Raw genomic sequence first — 27,502 nt, 5'->3', positions numbered from 1 at the left:
CCTGGCTATTCGAAGTCTTTGGGGACTCCAGGCCCACTCACCACTCTTAACAGCGTCGGGTTTAGAAGTAGGAGTTGTGTTTGCAGTTTCCCCTAGGTCGTTTGATAGAAGCAGTGTTTTGGGGAAGAGTGAAGAAGGTGGGGTTACCTTGGTAACTGTTCTAGGGCATCCTGTGTTTCCTAGTGCCGATCAGTCTTCACGTTTCCCCAGTAGTTAGTCAAATCCTTCCTCCTCCCCCTCCTCCCCACCTCCTTATCCTGCTTCCTGCTTGTACCCATACTCCTTTGGATTTCCAAAGAGAAAATTCAAACACGAAGATTAGTGCATGTAAGGGACAGAGAGTAGATTAAAAACACCACCACCACCACCAACAACAACAACAAAAACAAGAAACCTTGAAAATAATGTCAAAGTTATCAGTCAGGGAGCATGCCTCGGATTGGGTCAGAGTGTGGCAGAAGTCTATTGTTCTTCCTAATGCCACAAGTCCATCTGGCAGCCGCTGTCCTTTCTATGGTCTTCTGTCAAATTACCCTGTAGTTTAATTCTGGTGTCCCCAAGTGCAGGAGACCTTTCCAAACGCTTGCTCTAAGTTTTTTAGGACCAAGTTCTCAAAAGTTTCCTTTGAAACCATGTATTCTGAAGCTTGTTTCAAATCGAAGCTTTAAAAGGTAGTCGAGAACCGGGTGGTGGTAGCTCAGGCCTTTAATCCCAGCACTTGGGAGGCAGAGGCAGGCAGATCTCTGTGAGTTCGAGGCCAGCCTGATTTACAAAGAGAGTTTCAGAACAGCCAGGGTTACACAGAGAAACCCTGTCTTTAAAAATCAAAACAAAACAAACAAAAAACCCCAAAAACCAACAAAAGTAGTCCAGACATTAATAACAAATTAACTTTTGAAAAACAAAAAAATGCACATCTGTGCCACATTGCAGATAATCTGCCGGGCCACGGGTCATTTTGCTGGAGTTCTTGCAATACGGGCAATGTCTCAGACATGTTTCGATTGACTCTTTAGCTTCAAGGTGAGCACTGGGTTTTCATTTTGCTGATAACTACTGAACATTTTCCAAAATGTGTCATCATAGAATTCCAGGAAGTTGTGTTCTCAGAAGTTCTTCTTGCCAATAAATTTGGAGAAGATTTGGCATCCCGTTGTCCACCATTCAAGGAGAATCATTGTACATGCGCACACATTAACAAACCCTCAAATCTTACAGTGTGGCAACTACTTACATTTGTTCATTAGCATTTCACAAACTGATTTAATCCCACGGCGTTTTGAATGGATTTTAGCGTTAAGAGGTTACGTTCCACACTGTACTTTCGGGAATTGCTATTTTAAACTAATCACACTGTAACTTGTTTTTCTTCTTCTATAAACGGCTGGGTTCATTTCTTTAATTTTTTTCTTGTTGACTCAGTGTAAATCCCACCCCCAAATCTTTTCAAGGCAACTGTAGCACATTAATAAATTCTTTTACCCCCACTACTTTGTATTGCATTTTAGCAGTTACGCAATCAACCCACTTACTACATCCGTGTGTAACGGTTAGGACCTCCGGTTTCTTGCTGTAACAGGACAGACGGTTTGCTGAAACCCTGATCCTAAATCCATGGTATCTAGCATCTTGTAGAGGTTTCTGCAACTATTTGAAAAGCTAAAACTAATCATTGGTTTTCTCTTTATAATGCCTGTCTTTAGAAAACCAGGTAGATGTTTTTAATAGCAGCTCCTTAAATGCAAGCCGTGTCCGTGAGGTGGTGATAGATTTTTCCCATAGAATGGGTAGGAGTTGAGGACTTACCGCTTTGGGAACAATCAGTTCAGGGAACAGGGATTTGAGAATAACTCAGATTCTTAGTTTGTCGATTGTAAATAGAAATTCCAGGCTAAGAGCAGCGTCTGGGGTCTGAGAGTAGAAAGAAAATGCGTATAGCTTTTTGAGGATTTGTTTCCAAGCTGGGTGTCCAGAATTAATCTGAAAAAATAAATCTAGATTTCTGGAGAAGTCAGCCTGGAGGGAGAGGCCTGGGGATCATAGGTCTGTAGTGCCTTTGACACCTAGGGCTAGATCGTGTCAACTCCAGAGAGATGAGAGGGCGGAAGAACTGTACTCTGGCCACCAGGTTGATGTGAAAATGTAAATCTAATATATGTGAAAGCTTTTATAAGCTACCACGGAGGAGTCTTGATTATTCTAGAAGATTCCCTGAAGAAGCAGATTGAACTGAGTTTTCAGGAATATAAGGAACATCTTGGGGTTGTATTTAATGACCCGCAAACCTCTCCCCCCGAACTACAGTAGCTTCTCCAAACAGGGGTTTGTCTTTTTAATAACAACACAAGTGTAGGTATCCGAGTGCTTAGTACTTTCTCCGAGTATCAGCTTCCTACACACCTGCCTTCCTGATGGCCATCTTCATCCTCCTGGTCATCTCCAGGCCATAGATGGCTTCTCTGCCATCCTTCTCTCGGTCATCCAGGGAGGCAGATGAAACAGGAAGAAAGGAGTAATGTGGGAGGGTTTGGAGAGAGGAAAGGGGAGGGGAAATGATATAATTACATTATGATCTCAAGAAGTGGCTAAAATATGGAATACAAAATAGAAAACTATTGTCCCAAATTTCTTGAACATAGATCTAAAAATCCTAAATAAAATATGAACAAAATGAATTCGACAATGTATGAGCAGAATTAATACAGGGTCTGGTAAGTCTACATTTGTTAACTTACACATTCACATATGCACACAGAAACCAGACCAAACAAACCAAAACAAAAAACCCCATACCAACAGCAAACCAAACCAAACCAAACCAAACCAAACCAAACCAAACCAAACCAAACATCAGAAACCAAAACCAAAGCTCAAAGCAAGAACTGTAACAAGTCCCCACAACTGTGGTAAACAGCCCTCTGGATGGGTCGTGGTGTTCTTTGCCTCGTGGTATTCCCATCGGTTTGTAGTCACAGCTCACACTGGATTATAGCAACAATAAATGATGATGGCCATAAACGAGTGACACAGACCCTGTGAGGCTGTGTACGAACGCTTCCATTTGGCTGGGAGGATTCTCTGCTGGGTGGGCAGCAGCCTCTGCAAGGTGAAGGCGCCCAAGCAGCACAGAGAAGATTCCCCTTTAGGAATGGAGTCTGCCACTACCCCCCAGCATTACTTTCAAATGGACCACATTGGTAGTGGCTTCACTCAATTCTGTGACGTCTGAAATCCTCCACCAAAATCCAGCTGAAGCTCCAGCTTCTTGAGAAACGCAAGCCAGCTCCGCCTCTTCAAGCTGCTAAGACATTCCTAGCCAGGGCAGCCATGCGAGTAACACGTGATCACCATTGTTTCAGCTCCCTACATTTTGGAATAATCTGTCACACAGATTAAATAAGTAAATAAAACCTTTTTGTGAGTGAACTATTTTTTCCCAAAGGACTTGTAGTTGGATGGGCAGAGATTTTATCTCACAGATCCTGCATTTCTGCTCCGCCCTTCCTTCTTTCCTTCTGGTTTTCCTTTCCATCCTGCCCCACCACAGTCCTCTGAACACCCCCGCACCCCTCCCCAAAGTCCTCTGAACACCCCCGCACCCCTCCCTCCCTGTACAGGTTACTATCTCTGTGGCAGTTGCTTCTTCCAGAGTTGCTTTTCCCAAGACACCTTGGAATTCTGATGAATAAAATGATCTTCATTTTCTTTTAAATATTTCTTATTTGGAGCTGCAGTACATTGAAGAAGTTATAATGAAGCCACATTGTTTGAACATTAACACACAGAGGCACACAGCAACACCCACATGCACACCTGTCCACACACACAGCAACACACACATGCACACCTGTCCATACACAGCAACACACACGTGCACACCCATCCACACACACAGCAACACACACATGCACACCGTCCACACACAGCAACACACACATGCACACCCGTCCATACACAGCAACACACACATGCATACCCATCCACACACACACCAACACACACATGCACACACATGCACATAACCACACACAGCAACACACATAACTACACACAAACCAACTAACACAAACATGCTTACACATACGCACAGACACATCTCAACATATGACCCAACACTCACCCTCTCCTCACTGCAGCCTAACACTCACTTTCCCCACATCACACATGCGCACACACACATTTACAAAACCCAAACACACACACACACACAATCATATACACCTAGATACACATCAACTCACACACTAACACCCACATGCACATCCATCTACACACACTCCCTCACACACACCAACAAACTCACATACACACCTGAACATACCAACATCCACATACATAACTACAGATACACATAGACACATCCCAACATACAACCCAACACTCACACTCCCCACACCATATACACACACATAAACACACACATAGGCACACACACACACACACTAACACCTACATGCACAACCACACATACACACAGAAGCACATCAACACACACCCCATCCCCCACTCCTCACCCCACAGGCAGGCACTCACACATGCAAATACATATGTTACAGAAATTTACAAAACTGTAACCTGCTCTGCTGCATGGTTTGAAATTTTAACTGAGAAATTCTCAAGGTAGCCACCTGGGTAGGAAGCTTTTGCCATCTTGATGGCATCAGCATGAAGCGCTCTCAGAATCTTGGACTATATTTATCAGCTCTGGACACTAATGCCCTTCTGCACAACCTTAGGCACTGGGGCAGACAACGGTACTTCCATGCACTTGAAGACGCTGCCTCGCGGTTGGTGTGATCTCTGGCGGCTAGAGCTATTCTCACAGGACACAGGCATTGTTCCTGCAGCAGCTGTCCGACTGGGAGCAGAAGCTGGGACGGTGGGTGCTATTGCTTGCTGGGCTACTGTATATTTATAGGGAGCACAGGGGACTGCCCCATGAAGCTGTATATTATTCTTACCTTGAGGGGGGAATTCAGTCCATTAGAGTCTGTCTTCTTTATGGTGGTTGTGGGGAAAATGTCTTGTAACTCTACCAGGAATAACTTCTTCGCCTACAAGCCATTAGGTTTTAAGCTTTTAAACACAGTAAATTGGGGCTGGAGAGATGGCTCAGAGGTTAAGAGCACTGATTGTTCTTCCAGAGGTCCTGAGTTCAACTCCCAGCAACCACATAGTGGCTCACAACCATCTGTAATGAAATCTGGTGCCCTCTTCTGGCTTGTAGGCACACAGAACACTGTGAACAAAATAAATAAATAAATCTAAACACAGTAAATTGTGGCTTTGAGCATTTTTTTAAAGACAGGCTTGTTGTATACCCCTGGCAAATGAATAAATGTGATTTTGTGGCACAAACTTATCTACCTCCATCTTTACCTTATTTCCTTATCCTGTTCTACTCTGTTACCTAGCTTTTGCCTGTTTGAATCTGATTTGTTCTTGCATCAATTTAGCTTTGGAGCTTATCTTGAAAATTGTTTATAAATGAGGTGTCTGTTGTTGAGCACACATGCACACAGGGTGCTGGGTCGTTAGGAGAAGCACCGAGCTGGTACGGTAGTCCAGAAACTAACTTCACCTGATGCAATTTGGAAGCTATAAATTTAATTGAAAGAAAGGTGGGCAAAAGGTTAATTTGGAAAAAAAAAATCAACGAATGGACCAAAGCACAACATACTTGTTAAGGGCAGGCACCGATACTGAACTTTTACAGAAAGCTGTGTATGAGCCATTATCCGTCTTCCCCTAAGATGAACTTGAGTGAGCTGCACGGCATGTCAGCTTCACCAGGAAACTGGAATCCCTTTTTCTGGAGTTCCCTCCTCATCAAAACTGGTGTATCTGGCCACCAGTTTGTTAGTATTTCTGATCCTCCAATCTGAGTTAGATGTCACATTTCTGATGATGTGGTCAACAGGTTGGGGATTTTTCACCCCACCCACCTACAGAAAGGAGACCCAACATTTATCCAATAAAGAACACCACTGCCCCAACATCCCTCATTCCAGTTCATCCCAGAAGAGAGGCAAGTCAAGATGGCTAGAAGCTGCTTTCAACCTCAGTTGCTACAGTAATGCCTTGGGGGATATTAGCCAGGGAGAAAGCGTCGAGATATGTGAAGATATGGGGCGCTTTTGTTAAAGGAACTAACTTCATTTCTTACTCTCGTCAAAATAGTCTAAAAAGAATGAGGACGAATGCCGACTTGGATGTAGGGAGAGGGGACATTTAGTCACTGTTGATGGGAGTGCATAGTCACCATGGAGATCAGTGTGAAGGTACCTCAAAAAGCTAGAAAGTGATCTCTCATATGACCCAGCTATACCGTCTGTCCTGGCTAGTCTGTGTCTACTTGACCCACAAGCTAGAGCCATCGGAAAGGAGGGAGCTTCAGCTGAGAGGAAGAAGTCCATTAGATCCAGTTGTAAGGCATTTTCTTAATCAGTGGTTGCTGGGGGAAGGCTCAGATCATGGTGGGTGGGGCCACCTGGGGGTGCTAGTCCTGGGTTCTACAGGAAAGCAGGGCTAAGCAAGCTACAAGGAGCAAGCCGGTAAACAACTTCCCTCCATGGCCTCTGCTTCAGCTCCTGCCTCCAGGTTCCTGTCCTGTTTGATTGAGTTCCTGTCCTAACTTCCTTCAGTGATGAACAGCAATAGCAAAGCAAGTTAAAAGAAAGAAACAAACAAAAATATAAACTCTCTTCCTTTCCAACTGACTTATTGGTCATGGTCATTGTGTTTCATAGCAATAAAAACTCTAACAAAGATACCACTCTTGGGCATATATAAAAAGGACTCTGCATCCTGCTTCAGAGATTCATGGTCATTTGTTACTGTTCTTTTTTTTTTTTTTTTTGAAACAGGGTAGCTCTGGCTATCATGCCATTCACAGAGATCTGCCTGCCTCTGCCTTCCAAGTGCTGGGGTCAAAGGCACACGCCACCACCCAGTGATACCTGGTCATTTATGTTCATTGCTGCTCTACTAATGATAACTAGGGAATGAAAGCATTAGAACAAACCTCAAAAGCTGGCTTAAAACAACCTATCCCCAAATTTAATTGGATCAGTGTCCTAATTAGCTTCAACTCTCAAACTTGGCACAGCCTGCACTGATGTGAAGAAGGGCGTCTCAGTCAAGGGATTGTCCCTGTCAGATTGTCGAGGACTGCTTTGATTATTGACTGATGTAGAAGGAACCAACAGACTGCAGGCGACACCATCTCTAGGCTTTGGGCTGTGTAAAAAGGCTTGCTGAGCACAATGAGCCCATGAGCCAGATAGCAAGCTGGTTCCTTTATGTATTCTGCTCCAAGCTCCTGATGGAGTTTCTACTTTGACTGTCCTCAAGGATGTACTGAGTCCTGTAAGTGAAAATAAGCCTCTGCCTCCCCTGCTTTGTTTTTGGCTAGTGTTTTTATCACAGTAGCAGAAATCGCACTACATCAATCACTTTGCTGAGCAATTTGTTCGGTAGAACATATTTTTAAGTTATAAAACGATCATCTGATAATTACTGGTGACTAATGGGTTGGCTCAAACACAGAGTGTGGCATATAGTTGAATAGAGAGAGGAAGGAAAGACAGTCAAAGAGAGTTAGCCAAACCCACTGTTACCCCGGGATGCCGTGTGCATGCCATGGCTGTGCTTTCTGCACAGTGGTGCCAACAGCTTCATATTGAGAGGGAAAAGAATGTACTGAAACAGCCTAGCCAAGGCACCAGAACACATGCCCAGGCATGCACACACACACACACACACACACACACACACACACTTCCAGGCACACAGACCCAGGCAAAGACTTCTAGAAGAATCTGAGAATCTGTGCCTATAATTGCTAGAATGTATTGCCCCAAATGGTCAGTTTTCAATATATACATTTTAAACCACACAAGGAATCAGGGAAATACAACTTATCTAGAGGAGGGAAAAGTGTTACGGTTTCCTTAAAGATGTCAGAGTTAGCAGCCTAATCCTGTGACGAGCCCATTAGGTATTTTTCAGAGACCTAATGGAAACCATATTGAAAGAAATCATGGAAGAACTTCAAGCAAGTATTTAGCAAAATGTAGAATACCAATAAAGCCAGAAAATTACACACACACACACACACACACACACACACAACAGATGAAATAAATGAAAAAAAAATTGGACTTGTAAATCTAAAAACCAAACCAAAAGAAAACTTTATTAGAAAAGTTAGCAGTAACTCGAGACTGTGAGAACTGGTGGACTTGCAGTCAGTGCGTGTGTAAGGATGCAGTCCAAAAAGCAAGAGGAAAACTGGAGAAAAATAAATATGACCGGAATTAAAAAGTGGGCCCCTTTCAGCGCATTTACACTTATCTAATGAGAACACTAAGGAGAAGAGAAAAAAAGCAGGAAAAAATGAAAATAAAACAAAACCTCCCAAATCCAGGGATTAAAACATCCCAAATTTGCTTCAAAGTATCCGTGAGTTCTGCTGGATAGATGCCATGGAGTTCCCACGGAGACACATCAGAATAGACACGCTCAAAGGAGCTGCAAAGCAGAACAAGAAGGACTCAGTGTGATGGCTGCTCTTGGTTGTCAACTTGACTACATCTGGAATGAACTAAAACCCCAAGGTAGAGGGCACACCTGTGAGCGATTTCTGCTTAATTTGAAGTAGGAAAACATGCCTTAATCCAAAACGTTCATCCAGATCTAATCTGGGCCACACCCTCTGCTGGAAGCCGATATTAAGGACAAGGAAGCTTTTGCTCCTTGCCTGCTTGCTCTATTCGGTGCTAGCAATCCCGTCTCTTCATTGGCATCAGAGCTTGCTTCTGCAGGACTCCATCACATCCTGAAGACGCTGCGACATCCAGCCTCATAGACTAAGCAACTGCCGGCCCCTTGGGCTTTCCATTCACAGCCCGCCATTGTTGGATTAGCTAGCTGGATCACAGCCTGTGTGTTTCTTCTCCAAACGCGTTTTGTTTAAAAATCTTTATGAAACTATGTTGTATAACTTTTCCTGGGGGAAATGTGAACGTGTTGATTCACTGCAGTTGAGGGTGCCAATCATAGACGGTTCCACCCGAGCCCAACTTGTGAAGCAGTGATTTTATTGAGTTTACTTCCGGGAGTGTGCATGGGCAAGGCAGGCTAACAGGAACGTGGTTGACATGAAGCAGCTGCATCCCACTCCATCGTGGGAGCAACCTCAGGAGAGCTGCGTCAGAAGAGATCCACTTTCCCCTTACTGCCTACTTCCTGTACGGTAGGCTCTCCCAAGATCCTCTGCAGTTGCTGGGGTCAGGAGGAGATAATGGCTGTGATCCTCCTCTTCCTCTCTTTCCACTAGGAATTGCCAATCACCCATCTCTGTATCATTGTACTTATTTCATGGCTTCTGTGTCAGGGCTGTTTATGCTCTAGTGTGGCAATGGGAGGATGGTCGTGCCATGCTTGAAGGAAGAGGCCATGTTAAAACAAAATGCAAATGGAGACACAGTTCTTAGCTGCTTATTTAAAAATTTGGGGCTTAGGTATTTAAAATCCCTAAATCTTCCGATTCGTAAAAAGTAATTACAGAATATCCCTCATGGAGTCTGTGTGGGACAGCACTCTAAAATCAAATGCCTAAATACGTTTGCAGGAAAATATATGCAGATTTGCACTAAGCGTGGTGATATACAATTATGTTATTCCAGGTTATTTAAATAGAAATGACCGGGGAAATGAAATAATGAGATCACTACAGACTGAACTATTCAGGTGCTTCTTAGCTCTAGGAAAGACAGTCTGTAAAGCTTTAGACAGCCACAGATCAAACACAGATAAAGCCCCTTGTATACAAACTGTAACACCCAAACAGCTCTTGCCTCTAACAGAATAAAAGATGGTTTCTTCTTAATCCCAATTTGGGTGACCATGGTCTAGGAACGGGGATTCAGGTTACCCCATATATTATGTTCTATTCGAGAAGTGGTTACATGCAATGTTATTAGTGACAGAACAAAGTATTTATCAAACCCTTTGCTGGAGAATCCCAGGTATAGTTCTTGCAGAGTGGGGGAAGCCCTGTTCCATTGTTGAGATGCTCCCTGGTTACATTCTTGGCCTGCGGATGAGTGAAAGCTGGTGGTTTGCTAAGAATATATTTTCATGGCTTTGATAGTCACAAGCTTGTTAGGTCAGACATAGGGTGAGCAGCAAATGCTTTCAGAGAGACTGAAAACAGCCTGGGGTGCTTGGTCCTGGTCTATAACCACTCACTCCGTGACTGGGGAGTTTGGTCATTTGGCCTTGCAGAATCTTTAGCATAGGTAAATTGTCTCTTTGATTTCTGGAGATTTGAGTTCAAGTAAGCACAATGAGTTTTTAATCATGCCATAGGTTGCTTCAGGGAGCTGCCTAAGAGGATATACCAGTTTTCCATCCTTCTTTGCTCCAGTGTTCCTTGAACCTCAGGTGCAGTAGTGTTTTGTAAATATTTCCATTGGGACTAGGCTCTTGGGAAGGGGTTTACCACTAGCCCAGAAGGCTGTGCGGCTGGTGGATGAGTCCTAAAGATTCACCTGTCTCCACCTACCAGCACTGAAACAACAAGCATAAACATCATGCTCAACTTTTTGACAGGAATTTGAGGGTGGGAAACGGGTCACCAAATCAGCATCCTTGTGCCTCTACAAGCAAACACTTTACTGACAGAGCTGTCTCACTGGTCCTGTTCTTGGATTCTCGAGCCTGTCTTAACTGCTGCTAATTTACAGGTCAGGGGACATTTATGTTTTTATTTATTTAACATAAATGTCATTGCTGCCGATGTTACACTGAATTTGCATATTGATATGTGTTTGTTACTAACCTCATCGCTGTGACAAAATGCATGACGGAAGTGCCTTTAAAGAAGGAAGTGCTTCTTTTGGCTCACAGTTGGAGAGGCCACAGTCAGCTCATTGTGGCAGGGAAGGCATTGCAGCAGGGTACTTGTGGCTATATGGCTTGGCGTTCATAGTCTGGAAGCAGAGAGAGGTGTCGTTTCCGTCCATTCCCCCTCTTGCTGATGGTCTGGTTTCACGCCCCTGCAGGGCGGGGCTTCCCTCTTCAGTTTCCCTACGATGGAAATGACTTCACAGATGCTCCCTTAAGTGCCTACCAAGCGGCTCTAACCTAGTCAAATGGACAAGAAAGATTAGCAAGCACTCATGGTGAGGAAGCGAATTAATAATGCTGCTTTTTACGGGATGTCTCTAGAGAGGTTGTCTGTCAAGAACAAACTTGAAAGTTTTCTTCTCTTCCAGGTTGTCTACAGGATCTCAGGTCACTGTGCAGAGGTCATCACTGGGAAGGAAGGGCTTCTGTGGTTATTTGTACTTTTTGTTGTTGATCTACAGATAAACCATTAGATCCTTTGTACACGTGGAAGCCTTTTCTATCACCATCTCATTGATCCTGCACCATTGTGGCCCTAGCCTAGGCAACTAGTGTTCAATGTCCTTAACACTTGAGGGTTTCCTTCCTTTAGTTACGCTACTTTCTAGAGCTCAGAAACAAGGCCTATGGACTCACCCATGTCCTTGTCAGTCAGACTTTTTTTTTCTCACAAAGACATTCAGATATTCTACCACATGCAGTTTCTTACATTTCTATAGCCAGTGTCCTAATAGTCATGGTGCCATAGAGAACCACAATCCAGCCATTTCTCTATTTGGACAGTTGTATTACTCCAATTGTTCATTGGTCATTTGCACTCATCCTTTGTAGTTTGCCTTTTATGCTTGATCTTTTCAAACCCAAACTTTGTGTGTCTTCAGTTTAGGGCCTCTTTCATTGTCATTTCTTTGATCAATCTCTTTTCTCCGGTGGCTCCTCTGCTTTTCAAGGAATGCCTTTAAGACCCTTTTAGGCTTGGCCAAATGACAAAAGTGAGGATTGCTAAAAGGCCTCCATGAATACCAGGTAGCTGCAGACAGAGTTATCAGTTTTATTCCACATTTTAGATATTTTGTTCATATAATAATGATATTTACATTTATAGAATTCAGTACCAAAACCAGACAAATAATCTAAGAGAAAGGCATAAGGAAGAATTCAAAATAGACAACTCTCTAGTTGTTCGTGTACATTTGCAAAATGTAGTGGTGACTTTTTTTTTTTTAATTTTCTTGATCAGTTTTTCCCTTAGCACTGCCTGCAGTATGATCACGGAGTCAGCACTGTCAAGTGTGGCCACATTGCCATACAGTGTCCTTTGCACTAGGTTATAATTTGTTAGGGGAAGGTGCCATATTTTAATCATCTTTGCTTCTCTCAAACATCATTAGCAATTTTACTTTGTCCACCAAATGGACTTTCCTAATGATAACTTCATAAAGTGAACAACACGGACGCTTCTTGGTAGTGCTGAATATACTGTTATTAAAGGTAATGTTTATTTCTGGTTTATATATGCATCTTTCTTTATTCAATATTGTATACTGATCATTGAAAATAAATAAAATGTGCTGTCACATAACATATGCCCTATATAAGAGTTCATGGACAATTACATTCATTCCTGCAGTTCATTTGTAAGCCATCTATCTCATGAGCAGCTTGCATAAAGCTAAACAGCTTCCTATGGTGAGGAGAAGCAATTTAAGATATTAAGTAAGTATGTCAGCGCAAGGTTTTATCATCTTGCTATCAGTTCATATGCATTTGTGTGAGTGAGTTAGTAAGTGATTGATAGGGCATAAATGTAAGAAGTTGCTGTTTAAATTTTAATCATTTTTTTATCCATACCATCCAAGTCTTCCTAAATCATCTTTATTTAAAACATTTATTTCAATAGTATGAATATTGCTATTTCATATTAATTGTGTTTATACTTACTATGCCTGGAAAATTGCTTATTTTATAAAATTAAATGTGTGTGTTAGTTATAAAGCACAGTTGGCGGACTTGTGTGTCCAGCGCATACTGTTTTGTACTTCCTTTATGTCTACAGTGCACACTTCAAGCCCCTGTTAGATCTTTGGCTCCTACTATATTAGGTCTCCCCAGTTCCAGGGGAGAAGATGGTGGCTACTAATGCGTGAGCACAGGGCTGAAGAGGCACTCCGCATTACCGGGTCATGGCCACACCATTTGCCAGTCTGCACCTTCATATCAGAAAAGGGAGGGGCCTGGAGCCCCTGGAGGGTGGGATTTGGGAAGGGGCTGTGCTAGGTGAGTGAGTGCTGCCACCATCAACCATTTTACACCAAATGGCCACGACAGTCAGTTTTGCCTTTCCCCTTGGCTGATGCCCACTTCTCTAGAATGGGCAAACCAAAACTTCTGGTGTTTACTAGTTTCCTGAATCTGTTATTACAGAACAAGGGTTTTGTGTCTTACAACAGTGATGGGCTACCTGGAATTGTGAGCTCTTCACCCCTAGAAGCTTTTGCAGGGTGTTTTTGTCACCGCGCTAGAGAGGAACCAGGGCAGTGGTAGACCGTCATGTTGGGCGTCTGTCAGTGCTTGTGAGACCCACGCTTCGCTGCTCATGCAGCAGGAGTTTATTACCAGTGAGGACAACGCCGTTATCTGGACCAGTTCTTTCTTCATTCTCCTGATGACCTGTGACGAATCGTCCTGCTACACACGCTGTTGTTCAATGCGTTTGTGACAAGGTTTTCATTTCTTTTGAGATGAGTTTTCTGGATCATGGTGTCATGTCACACCAGTCAGTTTCCTAAGGGTTTAAAGCTGTAGGAAAGTTCGGTTGTTCCACACCTCGCAACATGTGTTAGGTGGCACTGTCTTTACAGCTAGGTGGCGCTGTCTTTACAGCTAGCTGTTGTAGTTAGAAAAAGATTTCCATTATAGTTTAACTCTTAATTTTCCTAAAGAATATTATTTTGAGTGTCTTGGCTTTTAAAAAAATTCTCTCTCAATTTTTTTTAATGTATCATTTATGTTTGTTGTTTAAAATCCTCTCAATCTCTACTTTTCTGGGCTACATTTTGCTATTTTTCATCCTTTATTTTTTAAAAAAGATTTATTTGTTTTATGTATGTGAGTTCTCTATCTGCATGTATGACTTTATGCCAGAAGAGGGCATCAGATTCCACTATGGATGGTTGTGAGCCACCATGTGGTTGCAGGGAGTTGAACTCAGGAACTCTGGAAGAGCAGGCAGTGCTCTTAACCTCTGAGCTATCTCTGTTATGGGCTCCCACATGGGCGTTGCTCCATCTTGACATAAGGTCAGAGAGTTCGAGTCTATTGTTGCTCCTTCAAGGTCAAACAACAAGATGTTTTGGCCTAAGGTGTAGCTACTGAATGTTTTGCTCCTCAGTGTTTGGAAGATGTTTTGGCCTAAGGAGTAGCTACTGAATGTTTTGCTCCTCAGTGTTTGGAACTCTTGTTTGCTCCTTGTATCATGATGAAAAGTCTTTTTGCCCTCCCCTTTGGCTTAGGGGATAAGAGGACTATGAAAAATAAACTCGAGGCTGCAGTATTCACTGGCAGTCTTCCCGAATCTATCCTATGCCTGTTTCTTTTGTGTTTCTGCTACCTGCATTTTCTCATTCCACATGCCTCCCTCCAAGTACAGACAAACTAGTCCGACAATCTCTCCTGCCCTTTCCCCTTAACCATACTCCATAATCTTATCTGACTTTTCTGATACTTCTCCTGGAGTGTCATTTGCCACACACCAATGTGTTACATGTAATGATTTTGCTATTTAGTTCTAAGTATTCTAGAAGTCTTGCTAGTATTTAATTTTTGATCTACATATGATTTATAATTTTTATTTCCCTATACATGGCGGACTAATTAATTTTTTTAGACTATAATTTAGTTGTATTTTGATGTCAAGGAACCTAATTACTCTACAGATTCTCTACTCTGCAGTTGTCAAAGCCTTCACTGTGGAATAAAATGGGATCAGTGTTTTAGAAACTGTACTCAGAGAGAATGTATACCCTCTAATGGTTAAATGTATTCTATATAGTCCCATTTTAAGCGTACCATGCTGTTCAAAATGTTGTCTACACTTTTGCGGATGATTTCCTCTTAACTGTTCTGGTTGTCTGTTGTACCTCTCATGCATACATACATATGTACACACACAAATATTCATACATACACACATATGCATATATACATAACATATACACATACATGTATAACATACAAACATACACACATACATGTGTAATACATTCCAAGTATTTCACCTTATTGAATCTACATATAACTCTCATTAGATATTATCATCCATTTTATAAGTAAAATGAAACTTTGATGACAGTTGGAAAGAAGGGTACAGGAGCCAGGTCCCCAGGCTCCTTGGCATCTGACTGCTTTCCCGATCCTCTTACTGAGGACTGCACAGGAGACAGAGATGTAAGATGTGGGTCCTTTACACTCCTTCCAGGTCTCCAGTCCTTATGGGACTCACTGAATCCAATCTTTAATTTCCCATGCTTGAAAAACTGCCAGACCAGAAGCCTTTTTCAGTCAATGAGGGACAGCATTCTGTCATCCTCTACTCTGATAAGCTGTTGCACACCTTTCCTGGTTTCTGCCACTTTCCTGCAGGAGCTAGGAGGTGAGGCCAGAATTTGCATAGTTTGAAGCTACCCCTGCTCTCCGCCCCCTGTTCCCTCTTCCAGCTTTCCTTACCTCTTTTCTCCCTACCCCTCTTTCTAGGTTAGTCCTTTACCCTCCAACCTTTGAGGAAAAGCAGATCAGCTGAGTTGATTGTGAAAACTCTCCAGGTGAATCTGTTTTCTCTCTTTCATCTTTCCTTAAAGTCCTGTGGCCTTTGGAGGACCCTGCTCTGCGTATGGGAACCAGGATAATGCCAGTGTGTTCATTTTAGAATTAATGTGCTTGATGAAATTATTGTTTAAATAATGCATTTAAAAAGTGATTGGGGACATATGTTTCATCACTTAGTTTATATGCGGAAGAAAACATACACAACCCCGAGTATGGCAGTAACTTTTAGATACTGCTTGGCATGAGGAGACAAGGATGGACTAGAAGAAAATATTTCCAAAAGTTACATTCAATAAGGAATGCTATGAGACACATACAAAGAAGTCTTTTGATTAAATATTAAGAGAAGGCCCAACTAATTATGAAATGGCACAAAACCCTTCACAGACACCTCACTAAAGAGGATATGTATATGCAATAGATATCCAATATCCAAGAGATAAAGCATGAAGACAACCCAGTGACATGCAATCATGGAAATACAAATTAAAACAATGAATATACTAACACTTATCAGAACGGTCAGAACTAAGACAATGACAATGTAAAAACTGTGGGAACTATGAACAACAATTTCTGTACAATTCCAGTTGTACAAGGTGAAATCTCATCTTAGTTGTAGAGGCGAAAGAGTGAGAGAGACAAATGGATGAACAGGCTGGGCAAGGAGGACTTTCAACAGAGTGGAAACACTTACGTGGGGCACTAGGACAGATGGCCATCCTCATAAATTAGTCCAGACCTGTAAAATGTACATGAGTGGCTTGAGTGTAGTCAGTAGACTGAATGATGCCTCAATGTAGATTCAGCAATTGTAACTGATATGCTCACCTTACAAGGATATGCAGAATGAAGTGGGCTGTACAAGTATGGACGAAGCCTGCATATCAGATTCTATATTTTCTTCTCATTTTCTGTGAGCTTAAAGCTGCTCTCAAAATATAAAATCATTATTAAACAAGAACGCCATATGTACACACACACACACACAAACATTGTGAATTTAAACATCCACCTTCTTAATGTGACAAAGTACATTTAATTTAATTTAGTTTAATTGTTATTGCCAATGAGATTTAGAAGCACCATGATTACCAGACCCTGGGCATGTCTGTGTGGATTTTCTAGGGAGGGTAATTGAATTGGGAAGATCTAGTGTAAATGTAGGCAGCACCATTTCATGGACTGAAGTACCAGACAGTCATGGAAGGCAGAGGGGAGTGGAGCTGCCGTGTTCATCTCTCCTTTTCCCATAGATGTCAATGCAGTATAGCCAGCTGCCTCACACTCCTGCTGCCCTGCTAGCCACACTATGCTAGCACCCTCGAACTGTGAGCCAAAAGAAATCTGTTTTCCTTATGTCACTTTGTAAGGCATGTTGTCACAGCAGCGAGAAGAGTAACTAACACAGAACAACAAGTAATTATTGACAGCTTGTGAGTCAAGCTCACAAAACTACCTCCCAGAGTTCAGGTCGGAGGCCACAGCGCAGTGAAGAAACTGTCTTTATGGAATGAACTCACACCATGCTGTTCTAGTCATGCTCTTTGATTGTTCTGTTTAAATTATAATTTTATTGTCCCAATTGTCTGTAATTTCTTAGCTCTAATTCTGCTTCAGTTCTAATGCTGATTCCCAATTCTCTGTTAGAAATATTATTTCACATTCTCTTTTTTCTCTTCTCCTTCTCCTCCTTCTTCATTTTCTTACATTTTTATCCTTCTACATTCTTTCCTCTTCTTCAACTTATTTCTCTCCCATTACAAATTCCCAAAAATTTTGCCATTGCAAAAACCCTGCAAGGCAAAGACTTGGTCAGCTTAATTGGTGACTGGCAGCAGCTGCAGGTTGCAAAAGTTAGCTTGTCTCTTAAAGGGACAGCTACAAAGGTTACAAAGGAAAGAAACTAAACCAAAGAGAAACCTTAAGGAAGAGACCAAGACTACGTGTACTGTTTTACATGTCTTAAGTGTGATTATTAATATCTGACATGGTTAGTCAGCAGCCTTCTTATCACCTGAATCTCAGGCCCTAAACACAAACAGTTGGTCTACTGAATCTAAAATATTTCATCAAAAGCTGGTACAAAGTGTTAATTGCTATTTCGAGTCAGAGCAGGGAGGTGCCCGTGAAGGAAGCTTAGCACAGCATAGGTGCCATTGATCTCTTGAAGGAATATGATATAACAAGGCCAGATACCTGCAATATTGTGCTAATTTGCCCTTAATCCCTTGAAGGGCTTAGATCCTACCAAGGTCAGACACCTGCCATTTCATAAGTAAAATCTGTGAAAGTTCCCTTTGTGATCTGTCCAGAAGGACACATTATGTCTGGCCAACTTGCTCTGTCAGTAAGGCTAATGATAGAGAACAGGCTTCTAAGTTTCTCACCATACTGTAGAGAACACAGTGTAGAGAGAAGTCATCTTCTTGACTATCCGCAGATATACGTGTGCCCAGTAGATGGGATATTTTAACAAGATAAATACACAAACAGTGTAGAGCTGGGAGAGAAGATGGCAGATGAGCCACAGCCTCGCCTGGATGGTGCATTTGGTGAGGGATGCAATCCAAAGCCAGCCACATGGTTGGCCAAGGCCAGAAATCAAACTGTAGGACTAAAGTCACCTGGCTTCATTTTTAAAAGATGTTTGTTCAGTTCTTTGCTTTTCTGAATTATTTCCCATCTCTGACAGACTCTCCTTCCTAGATCACAGGATCACAGTTTGTCATTGCTAGTTTCTTAATTTTAACAATTTCTCTAGAAAGAAATGCTATCTCTCTTAGTTTTAGGTAGTTCACTGCTAATTTTACTTGCACACAAATTATTATTATTATTGTTATTATTATTGGTTTTTCGAGACATGGTTTTTCTGTAGTTTTGGAGTCTGCCCTGGAACTAGCTCTTGTAGACCAGGCTGACCTCAAACTCACAGAGACCTGCCTGCCTCTGCCTCCCGAGTGCTGGGATTAAAGGCGTGCGCCACCACTGATTTTTTTAAATAGATTTATTTATTTATTGTTAGAACATGGTCCAAAAGTTGTACAAGGAGAATTCTGAGTGCTTGTGAGGACTGTCTATCCTGTCTAAGAAAACAAGACAGGATAGAGCCTTGTGACTTGAGTTTCTTCAGAAACAAGGCGTCGTTCTGGCTTATGCCCTCACGCTCCTCTCAGGGGTAGTGCTGAGACTTTACTTCAGATCATTCATTACAACTGGCTACTATAATTGTTTATGTGCTTCCATGGAAAAACATGGTTTTGATTCATGCAGCTTACTTGTCTGTGGCTTTTCCTTGTGATTGTACACTTTATTCCCGTGACTTTTCTTTTTATTGTACAGAGGGTTATATTAAAAGAATACCTCCTTCCATTTGGAGAAATTCTTTTTGTTGATGAATGCTGCCTAGTATCCTCAAAGAACATAGTTTCTATCTGGATGTTGGTAGTGGTGAGAATAGATATTATTATTATAGATTTTAGATATGGCTCTTCTTAACACTCAGGGTATAAATAGTCTGATGTTCTGAATAAAGTTGGCTGTTGCATGAGACTTTAATCTGCCTCATTTATCAGCTCCTTTCAAGAATGCTGCCGTGTGTGTGTGTGTGTGTGTGTGTGTGTGTGTTTCACATGTGCACTGTTGCATGCGTGTGGAAGTCAGAGGAAAACTTCCAAGAACTGATTCTCTCTTTCTACCACGTAGGACCTGAGGATCCAACTCAGGTTTTGCAGCAAGTCTCTCTACCTTCTGAGCAATCTCACTGGCCCCAATAATTCTACCTTTAACTAGCCATTCTGTTCAGATTACAAAGTAGCACAACAATTACCAGTGTAAGCAATACTGCGCATTTATCAAGCTGCAATGAAGACATCTACTGGATTTATTTCTTCTATGACCATGTCCCTATATTGTCAACCAATGCTAAACACATCAGGACATGGCGCTATTGGAAGGCATTTTGTGAGTTTATGTCTGTGGCAGAATCAACCTTTTACACGGAAACAGCTTTGGTGTAGTCCTTAATGATTGCTTTCAAAACCGAGTGCATTTTAAGAGGCTAAGTAACAGTGCCCCCTTAAGAAATACAACGACGATTCAAGGCTCCTGCTGACTTTTAAACTTAATGCTTCCTTTCAAAATTCGTTCAACTTTGAACTTTTTTTTTTAATGTAGGTGGCATTTAAGGAGTATATTTATTTCTTCCTTACACAGTATGTATTCAAAAAGAACAGACTTTTGTTTTGGTAGTCTAGAAACATCCAACTCAATATGATACAAGACAGACATTGGTAGCGTGTTACCTAGTGGGCAAAAAGCATGGGTTCATTCAACCCCAGTGCCAGAAATCAGGCTGGTGACACACTGATCCAAAGTTCAAGGTCAACCTCAACTACAGAATGAATTTAAAGTCCAGCCTGTGGTATAAAAGACCCTTTTCTCTTAAAAATCAAAGTTTGAAAAGGAAAAAAAATTGTTCTGATTTGAAAACACACTAACATATTTGACATATGACTTTTGCCATGGTCCCAAATGCTTTGTGTTTTCTTGACAAAAATAGTCCTGTGAGGTCTATATGTCATGAGTAAATGAGAACAAATTTATTAAAATCATATTTAAATTTTGCTTTGCTGGTTATGCCAAAATGAGAACAAGAGTTTATGTAAGTTAAAAAATCATTGAACGTATTAAAAGGTAGTTTAGTTGAAAAAAACTTAGAAAGAAAAACTAATCTCAAAATACCACACAATGCAACAGTGTCCTGTTGAAAACACAGAAACTGAAACACTCGTAATTCCTCTACTGATGCCTTCACATTTGTAGCTGTACTGAAAATTTGATAAGAAACACTTAAAAAAAGAGGCCGACAGTCGGGCGATGGTGGCGCACGCCTTTAATCCCAGCACTCGGGAGGCAGAGGCAGGCGGATCTCTGTGAGTTCGAGACCAACCTGGTCTACAGAGCTAGTTCCACGACAGGCTCCAAAGCCACAGAGAAACCCTATCTCGAAAAAAAAAAAACCCAAAAAACAAAAAAGAGGCCGACATTGCTTACCTAGTTTATAAACCGGTGCCTGATGGATCCAGTTTCCAGAATTACCAAGGGTCAGTCGCATTTGCAAATTTTCAACAAAAATGTGATGTTTCTCCTCTGTTCTTTTCCGGAGGCATCTGACACTATGTAAGGATCTTAGAGCAGTCGTTTCCACGCTGTAAACCAACTAGGCACTGGCTTCCTGAAACCTTAAAACCACAATTAACACTGTGCGAAGCTGAGACAATAAACTCAAAATGCAGTCCCAGAGACCCCACCCTTCGAACACTTTTTCTCCCTGTACCGTTTCCTGTCCATCTGTTAATGAATCTAAATACAGCATATTTTAGCTTGGGCATCTCAGCTGTGTTTTGGGTATCCTCAATATTCCACTAATGGGCTAACTCATGAGCTTCTGGGGCAGGAGGGGGTGTGCTCTGCCTTCTTTGGGAGATAATCGTTATGTAGGTTACTTGAACATACCATCTCAATAATTTTGTATCACGTTAAAACCTTGTCATCTTTGCAGCGTTTATTAGATTTATCAGATGAACTCAGCTGCTTATTTCCGCTTGTGGGCTGTCTGTGAAAATCATATTCGGGTTGATATGAATTTGAATTTTTTTTTTAACTGGGTGTCTTTTAAGGTGGAAATGCCCAATTTTAATATTGGTAGCTGTCAAATAGAATATACTCCCAACACATGAATTCTGCTTGGAGTAGCTTGTATTCTACACTAAATTGAACCTCATTCTTGATGACATCACCCCAAGTTGCTCCGCAAGTCTGCTGACTTAGGATGGTTAGAAGCAAGCCTTGCCATATAGCGATAGCAATAGGAGACCTCAGTTCATGTTTGTCAATCATTTTGTGCCAGATACTGTCGCATCAGCCCCCCCCCCCACCCCAGTGCTGCTTCCCATTCGTCTCCATCCTGTGCCGTGTGCTGTGCCTTCTGCTCCAATTTGGCTTGGCTAACCAGAAGCACAAGCGGATGATGGGACCGGAGCTGGAGGCAAGTGAAGTCTAATCTCCAGGCTTCTTTGAGAGCAGCCTCAAGCAGGTTGCACTTCTCAGCCGAAGGACACAGTTTTAATTAAACTCCTCTCTCTCCTACAGTCCCTCGTTCTGTGACTCTCTTCCAGTCTTGTCCTGAGACTTTGCAGCATTTATTAGACTGTCCACTCTGTTTTTGTTAGACCTAAGAACATCCTCTTGTTTATAACTGTCCACGGTTTTAGAAGGAATGCCTTCAGTTACTCTATTTTCATGTACTTTGTTTTCTGTCAAACTATTAAATGATATGAAGGATTAGCTTTTGAATTTGTCTTAGAAGTTATCTTAGAAATGAAAAATAGTTCAGTATAAATGTGATTGACCTATTTCTTTCCTCTCATTTTTTTTTGCATTAGATATTCCACTAAACATAAATAGTGTGTCCCCAATTTGTTTATACATCCATAAAAATACGCTCAGGTATTTTTCAAAAGGAAGCAAAACATGGGTAGTAGGGATAGATGAAAAAGCATAACCCCAATGATCAAAAAGCAGGATATATAAACAGATGCTAACACATTGTCTCAAAAAACCCCAGTAAGCATGATGTTTTACGAACAGTCACCAGCATTTAGCAAAAACCCTGCTATATGCTAGTTCCTGTTGTGAACAACTGATGTATTCCACGCTGCTTCCTTCTTAGACCCAGGACAGAGCCGCTCTCCCTGCTTACACGAAGAATCCAGCACAGAGCAGTGAAGCAAACCCACTGGCCTTGGGTAGCCCACTCTCCTAGCCAGCTGTGCTATTCCAGAAGTGGTTTTGCAAAGAAGACTTCCATTATAACAGACACAAATCATGTGAATGGATAAGCTTGCATAGTGACGTAATATAAAACATTGGGTTTGGGCCTGTTAGATTTGGCTCCTACAAGTCAGTTTAAATCATCCCCCAGTATGCCTGGTTTCCTTCTTGATACATTGTATAAGTTTTGCACATGATTGGTTAATTTGTATTATATTGTATTTTAATTGAGAATTTGCATTTTTTCCAGGTTTCTGATCTGTAACTATGCCGGTTCACAAGTCACCTGTGATCAATAAGTTTGGAGTAATATCTTCCACTTATCATGAAGAACTCTTGAAATCTAATTCTGAAAGTGCAAACAGAAAGAAGGGTCACAAACCAAGGTAAGTTTGAGATTTTATGCTATTTTATGTTGGGGCTCTAATTCATTATAGGTAATTTTGAAAGTTTAAGAAACTATGAAATTTGCCCTTTTTTTTTTTTTTCTTTTCTGGTCTGGCTTGGTTCTATCCCAGGTCTCTGGGCCATTATTTTCTGGTTCCTGATGCTCCAGGCAGTGTCAACAGTGATATTGATGAATGTGAATCTTGGTCATCTTGTGAGACTCCTCACAGTGGAAGCAGGGCTGTCTCTGACTCTTTTGCCTGTTTTTGAGACTCTTTTCCTCCTACTGGGCTGCCTCATCTAGCCTTAATACATTGGGAGGTACCTATTTTTTTTTTAATATCTTTTAAATTGATTTTATTGAGCTGTATATTTTTCTCCGCTCCCCTTCCTTTCTCCCCACTCCCTTTCTACTCTTTCCCATGATCCCCATGCTTCCAGTTTACTCAGGAGATCTTGTCTTTTTCTACTTCCCATGTAGATTAGATGGAGAGATACCTATTATTATTATTATTGCATCTTGAAATGCCATGTTTGGCCGATATCCCCTGGAGGCCTGCCTTTTTCTGAAGGGGAGTGGAGAAGGACTGGATGTTGGGGGAGGAGGTATGGGGAAGGGACTGGGATGAGAGGAGGGAGGGAAAACTTCAGTCAGGATGTGATAGATGAGAAAATAATAATTAAAAAATTGTGAAATTATAAAAAACCCCACAGCTTTGTAACTGGAGATAAAAATGTGAAAGATTAATATTTTCCAATTAGTTTCATGTATTAAGTTAGCATATATTGCAAAAAGTTATGAACTATACATATTTTATTTGAAATAAACATTTTCTATATTTTCATATAATTTAAATTGCTACCAGATTCATGAAATGCATGAGCAAAAACCTTTAATAATGGCTATTTTAGTTACTTTTAGTTTTTTGCTTTTAAATTGAGACAGAATAGAATTTTCCCATTTTAAATTTATTGGGATGTTTCTGAAGTGAATGCAAGCACAGTCTAGGAAAGAGAGCTGTTGCTCAGACTTTATAATCACAAGAAGTGACTTTTTCCTATGTTTATTTAATTTTTTCAGTTGTTGTGGTTCTGGTTTTGTTCTAAAATCATACTAATCTGTATAAAAATGAGGGGAGGCAGGACAAGTTATTATCTATCAAAACCTCATAGTGATATAGTCAGTATTGTACTAATATATATACATATATATGTATATATGTCTATCTATCAGATAAGTAAGTAAAAATGATCCGTGTATCTTAACCATCAAAGACACTGGAAATGGAAACAGTAGGCCCGAGTGATGCTGACTTAGTAATTTTTTTACTCTTAGAAACCCAGCCAGCAGAAAAAAGTCATTTGTATGAATATGATTACATTTAAAAGTGCAAGTTTCCCAGTGCTTAATATAGGAATGGCCAAATAAATGAAGTGCATATAACAACAGAAGATATTGGAAATAGTTGCAAGAAAAAAAATAAAATTATTTTGTCATATTTAAAGGAGGTTCACAAAAAACTTGATGTTTCTAACTTAATATGTATCTCACTAACTTGTTATTTATACATCTCATGCATGTCTAGTTTATTGGTGACCAGAATTAAACTTCAGTTAACTTAAGATCTCAATAAGTGCTCAATACCAATTGTACCTATTGGATTCAATTTGAAACGGCTGTTCTTTAGCTTTTCTCCAGATCTGAGATACTCTCTTGTAGTCTCATCTCACAAATCCATATCCCCAACACATTCAGAAAATCATTAAACTTTTCAGCTGTAGAAGCAAGCACATTGTGTCCCAGTTTTCCCTTTTCACTCTTTCCAAACTGACATCGTCAAGATCACAGAAGCGTGCTAGGGTAATGAAGTATATGCTTTTCCCTCCATGGTCACCATCATTTACCTGGATGGTGATACAATTGGAAAGTAGCCTTAGGTAGCAAAAACGATAATCTGAGAACAGATCATGCTGGTGACAACTGACAGGACCTCCTACTCAACTTATGCCAATGGCCCCTGACCTAGATCTGTTTTCCCATTTGCTCACATTAATAGAATTTCTCGTAGGATACACAGTGAAGCGTTAAAGCACGCATCGCTCAGATCTCCTTGCTGTTAACGTGACTGTGGATGTGATCCCCGGAAGTGCCATGTTAGGAGAAGTTTTGTTATCGTTTAATTTTGTTGCTCCCTTTAAGTGGGGATTAGGATGTGACCGTGGCAGCTAGAGCAGATGCCTTGAGCCACAGAATGGAAGATGTGTGTTGAGGACAGCAAAGTGGCAAGAAAACAAAGTGTGGACCTCCTACACAGACACTCCGACCTAGATGGCATAGCTTGGGTCTTCTATGGGAAAAATAAATGTTTGTCTTGATTACAACAGTTTTGCCACTTTCTATCAGTTGAACTCCTGCCCTTTGCAAATGTGTTTCTAGGTTGGTTGCAACATTAATGTCTCTGTAACAAAGCTCCTAGCAATGCTCTACAGTCCCAGTTCTTTTTTCTTCTCTTTCCAGACAACTTAGTGATTACTTGACAGAACAAGACATCCACTTTCGGGCTTTGAACCAGTTGTATTAGTAGAGAATATTTACCTCTTACAGCCATTTTTTTTTTCTGGGTTCTCACACATTCAAATATATAGAAAAGAGATGTTTATATGTATTACCGACCAACAGTATACTCTGACTTATCCCCCGTTCCTAACACCTAATTTTCTACTTGAACGGTCTAAATTTTAGTGTTCTCCAGCATAATGCCTTCTGATGGAAAGAAAATGAGAAAGCTCCTTGTCTTACTGCGTTTTCTCCTTGGCTGTTATTTCCATTATGCTTCTGTGGGTTTATTTCTGAGAAGTGATATTCCTGATTCCATCAGATGGTTCCTCGTGGCATCAGGTTACCTTATGCGCAACGGAAAAGTCACATGTATTTAATATGTAAATTTTGCTTTAATTGATATTATATACCTACTGTATGTTGTGATAGCTTTATACTTGTGAAGCGCAAGTAATGTTCAAATCTGAACGCTCCTTATTTCTTTGTGCAGGTAGCCCTTGAATCGTTTATGACGTTTCTGAGGTACAGAATTTTTAAAGCGATACTTACCTTACTATTCTGTATTGCACTAGAATTTATTCCATCTCTTTGTTGATTGGTACCTGATAGTATCTTTCTCTATTCCCTTCCTTTCCCCCATTATAGACTTGATGATCACTCTCGTATTCAAGGAGACAAACTATGTTGGCTTCTACATATAACTGAAAAGATACTTCAAAGAATATTTATAAAGTATATAAATTTATAAAATATAAAATATTACTCCAATTAGCACAATGTCCCTTAGCTACATTGTGTTGCTGAAAACGACAGGATTTTATTCTTTTTATGGCAGACTAACATTCCACTGTGTGCTCATATCATATTTTCTTTATTTATTTATTCTAAAGTGGGTCTTCCTTTGGCTCCTGGAACTGCTGGGTTATCTGATAGTTCTATTTTTAGCTTAGTTCTCTCTTATTTCTTTGTTTCTAAGAATATTGACACTCTTTCAATAATGACTATTCCAGTTTCTACATTCACCCACAGTGAAAATAGTTTACTTTTCTTCATATTTCACTGATTTTTTTTTTTGCCCCCAAACATTCCCATCTTGTCAGGGTAAAGTGGCATATTATTATGGTTGGGATTTCTATTTACCTGATTATTAGTGATGCTGAGAATTCTTTCTTCAAATTTGTTGGCTATTTATGTTTCTTCCTTTCTTAAAAAATGAATATCTATCCAGATCATCTCTCCATCTTGTTGTTGCCTAGTTTTACTATTGTTGAGCTGTTTGTGTTCCTTACACATTGCACATATCCGCCCTGGTCAAATGTCTCTTTTGCAAATCTCTTATCCCTGTGTCCCGGCTCTTCTTCCAGCTTCTAATTCATTTCTTTGTTGCGTCAATTTGTAATCATTTCATCTCTACTGCTTTTGTTGTCTGTGTTTTTGGGATGTCATCCAAAAAGTCTTTGTGTATACCAGTGTTTCCTCCATATTTTCTCCCAGTATCTCACAAAGTACTGCATTTAGTTCTTTGATCTATTTTGATTTTAGTTCTGTGTTTGCGGTCAACTTTTATCTTTGGCATATGGGTGTCCAGTTTTCCCAGTGCTGTTTATGGAGAATCTGTTGTTTCTTCAGTTTATGTTCTTGGTATCTTTGTGAAAAATCATTTGACTGTAAGCACACGAAGATATTTCTGGGTTCTCTGTCCTGTGGATATGTGTATCAGTAGTTTTGGAAAATCATTCACGTATGAATCTGTCAGTTTTGTCATTTTGCTTTCAGTGAATAATGGGAGAAATGAAAAGGATGAAGTACATGGGTGTCTTTTCTTGTTGAATTAAATATATTATTATTTATACATGTATATAATATATTTAGATCCAGCCTACCCCGTATTTCCTCCTCTCAATTCCTTCCCTATCCCTGATTCCTCTACTTTTCCCTGAAGGTCTGTCCTTTCTTTTTTCTTTCTTTTTTTTTTTTTTTTTT

The 27,502-nt window shown here is 40.7% G+C and overlaps 1 protein-coding gene across 1 annotated transcript in view; it reads left to right on the top strand.

The window, feature by feature from the left end:
- Positions 1–27,502, top strand: part of Tmem232 (transmembrane protein 232) — a 264,584-nt gene that overhangs the window by 154 nt on the left and 236,928 nt on the right. Inside the window, exon 2 of the mRNA XM_050153493.1 lies at positions 22,823–22,958. Within this exon, the coding sequence (XP_050009450.1) occupies positions 22,840–22,958 (119 nt within the window). The 5' untranslated portion in view covers positions 22,823–22,839. The remainder of the gene's footprint in view (positions 1–22,822; positions 22,959–27,502) is intronic.

Source organism: Alexandromys fortis, unplaced genomic scaffold, assembly GCF_014885135.2.
Source record: "Alexandromys fortis isolate MF-2015 unplaced genomic scaffold, M_Fortis_MF-2015_v1.1 scaffold_61, whole genome shotgun sequence".
Classification (NCBI taxonomy): Eukaryota; Metazoa; Chordata; class Mammalia; order Rodentia; family Cricetidae; genus Alexandromys; species Alexandromys fortis.
This window is presented reverse-complemented; position numbering and strand designations above follow the sequence as displayed.